This window comes from Oncorhynchus keta, chromosome 32, assembly GCF_023373465.1.
Source record: "Oncorhynchus keta strain PuntledgeMale-10-30-2019 chromosome 32, Oket_V2, whole genome shotgun sequence".
NCBI classification, from domain to species: Eukaryota; Metazoa; Chordata; class Actinopteri; order Salmoniformes; family Salmonidae; genus Oncorhynchus; species Oncorhynchus keta.
The window spans coordinates 8,572,300-8,578,299 of NC_068452.1; the positions used below are offsets into that span (position 1 = coordinate 8,572,300).

Sequence of the window (6,000 nt, forward strand, 5' to 3'; positions counted from 1 at the left end):
CGGGTCCAAAGATGCTCGTGGGGGTCGTAAGAGCAACATGGAGAACACCATCGTGTTTGTGAGAGTCATCTTTCTATTGCTTTGTAGGCCAAACCGTTTGGAATGCTACGGACGATTTTGTGAGAAGACCGATTTTCGGGGAAGGCTCGTGGTCTGACAAACACCGCTCTAGCTCTTTCACCGCATATGCGGAAGTGCAACATAGGTGGATTAGGTGAATTGAGACTGATCCAATGCATGAAAAACTATCTCTAGCTTAAACTGAGTTTTTCCATTTTTTTCTGTTGTATTATGCTAATTGGATTTATACAGGGGGCGTGGACATCGACCGTAGGGGGTTAAGTGTTCGTTTAACCATGGTGTGCTCTTCCTCGTCGGGGGAGGGGGCACAGGCTATTATTTAGATACTAATGTGTGACATCATTTGGTGATAACGTGTTTGTTTTTACATGTTCATTGAAGTTGGCGTGCGCTGCTCTTGTTCAGTTCTGACCCCAGCAGTCCCAGGTGACAGATAAAGTCACACTGTTGTGATTTGATGTCACCATGCTTCCACATGATGATGAATAACACCATTGTCTGACTCCCTTTGGCTTTGTTTTTGTTTTCATCAGGAACAACTGGATTAAGGCGGTGCAGATGTGCAGTAAGGCCAGGGAGTTTGCCCTGGCCATGGCCATCTTGGAGTGTGCCATCAAACCTGTGGCCCTGCTCCCTGTCTGGAAGGACTCTCTGGGACACACTAGGCGAGTAGATTCAGAGCACACACACACACACACACCACACACACACAGCCACGTCTTTCACTTTAAACTGGCATCAAGTCATCAAGGGAACCTAATTTACCGTGTTATGCCATCCTTGCATTACCACTTCAAATAATTCCTTAATACCATTTAATCATACAAGTCTGCAGCCACTTCAAAGTCGAACTTCTTAGAACAAGTGCAAACCCTAGACCAGTGGCAGCTGCTGAATATCCAGGGTGGAGTGGTAGGAGATGTGAACAAAGTAGCAGAAATATAATGCCAAGTTTTCAAACTATCTGTAGTTTCTTTTTAATAGATGTATATAAAGAAATCTGTGCAACAGCATAAATACACCTATTTCACTTTTGCATGTAAAAAAAATAAAAATAAATGACCACTGTTAAAGTTTATGTTTTAAGTATCCCTATATTTCTGTTATTATGGCTCTATCACTCTGTTATTAGTGCGCCTGCGCAGGAGTCTTGTTGATGAACCTGGCCTGAGTGCAATGGCAACTATGTATTGTGCTAAAACGGTTGAGTAAACGTTGTCAAACTGGAACCTTGTCGTTGTCATTTTGAATTAACATTGGCAGCAGAGGATGGTTAATAACTACAATGTGCCACCTTGCTTCGAGGATAACAGGTCGCATGAAAGTGGGAATATGAACTTGGAATCTGGACACGGGTTACTAATCTGGACAAGAAAAAGCAAGCACTTGAGGTGGTATTATCGCTCGAAGGATGAGCGAGAGATACAGCACTGGAAATATCTGTTGAGGATTTGAATAAGGATGATGGTACGGGAACTTTTGATTAGAGCGCTGGATTCTGTGTTTCTTAAAGATGCGAAATACCATGCCTACGAGACATATTCAAACGTTGACAGTATTACTAGAGACATTTCGGTTGCAATAACGGACTACATAACGTTAATTGATTAATTGATAGATACTGCCTGTCTGAACAGTTGGTTTTTGACTGCTTGTACAGTGCTGACTTTTGCGTCAATGAAGTCGGCACTAAAAATAAATTTGGGTGAAAAGACGTCTGTCGTGCCAATAACAGATGGAATGCGAGTGATTGACGCAGCATATTACACTGAGCAGCAGAGAAAAGGTGCCAAAAAGTTACGTTCTCACGACAACCAGATGAGGGCGCCATTGCCCGGTACAAATCCACTGGACAGCTATGGAAGGAGATTAAAATGTGTTTTTTGTCAATGCACTTACCGTTTGGTTAAAGACTGTCCTCATAAAATGAACAAGTTAAACTAACAGAGGAAAATGTAAACACAGAGAGAGAGCTGTGTAACATTACACTGTTTTCAAACCAGTCTTCTTCATAGTTGAATCCTTAGGATCTGCTATGATTGATACTGTGTGTACACGCACAGTGTGTGGTGCAAAATGGCTTGATAGCTATGTCAGTGAACTAAATATGAAATAAGTACAAACTATGATTGACACACTGAGCAACCGAGCTTTCAAATTTGGAGATGGGAGAATCGTCCATTCTAGGATACTGGCAAAATTGGTCAGACTAAGTCACATTGAAATAGGTGGTCCCTACTATTAAAAACTCAATGCACAATGTTCATGGTTACAGCCCATACCAACTAGTGTTGGGGCAGAACCCTGATCTTCCCTCTGTACTGGGTGACAAGCCAACAGCACTTGAAGGGACCAGTGTGAGTGCATGGGTGGGACAGCACCTTTCAGCACGACATACAGCAAGAAAAGCTTTCACTGAAGCAGAGTGTTCAGAGAGAATTCACAGGACTCTGCATTAACCTCTTTGACCCACGGATGAGACGTACGAGACAGGAAACAAAGTGCACGACAAACGAGTTGACTGTCAAGAGTGGAAAGGACCGGGAGTAGTCATTGGCTAAGATGGTGTGGTGATATTTATGAGGCACCATTGTCAGGGTGCATCACTCAAGATTGCGTTAAGTAAATGATCAACAAGATGGAGGGGCTGTTGCTGAGAATCAGCCTCCTACTGAAAATGACCACAAGGACACATTAACAGACACAAACCTACCAGATGTTGCATCCAAGGATATGGACTCTAGTGATGCACCGATATGACATTTTTGGCCGATACCGATATCCAATATTTTCCTTGACAAAAACCCAGATATCGATCATCGATATTTAACATTTTAGCGGCCTTTTAAGCATTCTAGTACAGTTACATGGCTTGGCATTACAGTGCAAGAGGCGTCACTACAGTCCCTGGTTCAAGTCCAGGCTGTATCACATCCAGCTGTGATTGGGAGTCCCATAGGATGGTGCACAGTTGGCCCGGGGTAGGCTGTCATTGTAAATACGAATTTGTTCTTAACTGACTTGCCTGGTTAAATAAAGATTACACACACACACTGCCCAAAAAGTTATTTGGTTGACATTTACGAATGTCCCCATTACCAGTAAAACATATTTCTTTCACTTACTTGCTGTGCTGTTTCATTGCATCCCTACTGGTACAAAGTCAAGGCAGCAATGCTGAGTACAGGTAGAAAAATGTCACAAGTGGATCCTGTAGTCTTCTTATTGGCTTGATCAAGGGCAGCAGGGTAGTCTAGTGGTTAGAGCGTTGGACTAGTAACCGGAAGGTTTCAAATCCCCGAGCTGACAAGGTACAAATCTGTCGTTCTGCCCCTGAACAGGCAGTTAACCCACTGTTCCTAGGCCGTAATTGAAAATAATAATTTTTTCTTAATTAACTGACTTGCCTAGTTAAATAAAGGTAAAAAAAAAAAAATGTATTCATTTGTTTCATTCTCAACCAGGATTTCTATGGAAAGCAGTTTGGGTCTTTGCGTGTCAAAAAAGATAACACTTTTTTTACGCGTCGAATATGCTTGTTGACCAATCAGGACCTGAATATGACTGCACGTCATATAATAATTTAACACGTTCATACATTTTTGACATGGTTATTACAAATTGATTACACTTTCACTTGTATTTCATGTCACAACGATTAATCGATATGTATGCTATGATGCTGGTGAAGTTGTCTCGCGAACCTACAGTGCTGGTCATTTTTTTTAAAAAGCTAGCTAGCTCATGAATGCAAACAATGTTCTTCCCCAAATATAGCAAAACGACAATCTGTTTCAGTAGCTATAGTTAGCCTGCTAACTGTATAGCTAGGTGTCATCATCTAAAATAACCCTAATTTATAAGACACTTTTTATTTGAGTAATGGTGGTCGGACCCATCTATGTGAAGCTAGCCACAATAGTAGACTGCGGTTAGCCTTCAAAATAAAAGTATGGCATAATTCTACTATTAGTATTTATTTGCATCACTGTCAATAACCTGGCAAACCGCAAATTCCACTATTATGCCTAATCCTTATTGCTTCACAACTCATAACCAAGTCCGGTTGATCCTCACTAGCCAGATGAAGCTTGCTGGCTGCTTATAACGTTTGCTTTGGGCAACAGGGTTAAGTAGCTGGCTAGCTATTTATTTTCATGAACTGAAGTTCAATTTCAATGTGGCAACCTAGCTAATACTTACTCACAAGGATTCCAAAATCATTGCAAAGAATAATGAACATGACTGCAGTTTCTACTGGTCATTGTTTTCAGGCTGGTTGTATTGGTGCTAGCTAGGTACCAAGCTAAAGCTAGCTACCCCAAAAGTTGCGGTCGTACAAATGATGCTTTATTACCAACGTGGTATTGTAAACACATCATTCGTGGCCGGTGTTTGCAGACATTTGCAGACATTTTTGTACAGCTTTAACAGTGCTACTGTATCTTTTTTGACACACAAAGACCCAAACGGCGTTCCATAGTATGTATGTCTTAAAGCTAATAGCAGTGACGCTATTACTGTGTAACTCCGGTCGGGTCTAACTTGGTCGACTCAGTTGACTGCTCGAGCCACACAGCAGACATTGTGGGCTAGGTTATGAATGCTGTGTTGCATGTTTAGCGCAACATTTTACGTGGCGTCATTACGTCATGTACCTACGATATATAGGTTTGCACGTCAGCTTTGACATCGGTTTTGCACATCAGCGTTCAACTAGACATCAGCTGATACCGATGTTGGCATTTTTAGCTAATGTTCACCGATATATTATCGTGCATTCCTAATGGTCACTGAAACTGATACAGGAAATGGAGCAGAGACCTTCAACCATGACTCAGGTAAATAAATACTATTGAGAGTTCAAATTAGGAAACCATCCAACAACAGCCACATGTGTTAAGACAGCATGGTTGTTCCAATCTGAAAACTGGACAAACTGTTAAATACATGGACAGAGAAAGTGGTATTCCACACACAGCAACCGTCATTGGACGAGCAGGAAAAGCCCAAGGAAAACACCAGAACTGGTCCAACTTGCAGTACTCTGTACCGGCTACACTTTCTGGTACAACAGGGTCAGCTGACCTGTCACTTGTTAATAAGCTCAGAATTGAACCAATGGAAAATCGAGAAACAAAGGACGTGTCTTTTGCCGCAGCTAAACTAGATGAGCCCTGTAATTGGGGGAAAAATGTAGTGTTTGTGGAAGTCAAAGACATTGGCCAAGAATCCTTAACTGGAATAGTGCCTAAGGCACATTTAGTGGCTAGAGGTTTTGAGGAGCTGGATGCTCAACAACTCCCAAAAGACTCCCCGACATGCGCCTCAGAGTCACTCAGATTGTTGCTGTCAGTGATCTGCCAGAAAAAAAATGGAAACTTCATTCCATAGACATCAAATCTGCATTTTTGAAGGGAATAGAGCTGTCAAGGGACATTCACATCCGACCTCCGCCTGAAGCTAACAGCGAAGGAACACTGGAGGGGGAGAAAAGGTTTGTGTATGGACTGGCAGATGCATCCCTACTGGTACAAAGTCAAGGCAGCAATGCTGAGTACAGGTAGAAAAATGTCACAAGTGGATCCTGCAGTCTTTTTATTGGCTCGATCAAGATTACAATGTGACTGGAGTACTTGCCTGTCATGTTGACGACTTTATCTGGGGTGGCTCACAGACATTTGCTACAACTGTGATTCCATACCTCAAAGCTGTTTTCCAGGTCGGCCACAAAGGAGCAGCTTGCTGGCTGTCTGATTTAAAAAAAAGGAACATCCGGTCTTTTTTATTGAACTTTTATTCAACTAGGCAAGTCGGTTAAGAACACATTCTTATTTACAATGGCGGCCTAGGAACAGTAGGTTAACTGCCTTGTTCAGGGGCAGAACGACAGACTTAATCTTTCAGTTACAAGTCCAA

The 6,000-nt window shown here is 42.1% G+C and overlaps 1 protein-coding gene across 4 annotated transcripts in view; it reads left to right on the forward strand.

The window, feature by feature from the left end:
- LOC118364986 (nucleosome-remodeling factor subunit BPTF-like) overlaps positions 1–6,000 on the forward strand; it is a 52,366-nt gene that overhangs the window by 22,141 nt on the left and 24,225 nt on the right. For all 4 annotated transcript variants that reach the window (XM_035746850.2, XM_035746847.2, XM_035746848.2 and 1 more), the window contains one exon: positions 615–746. In XM_035746850.2, coding sequence (XP_035602743.2) covers positions 615–746 — 132 coding nt within the window. The remainder of the gene's footprint in view (positions 1–614; positions 747–6,000) is intronic.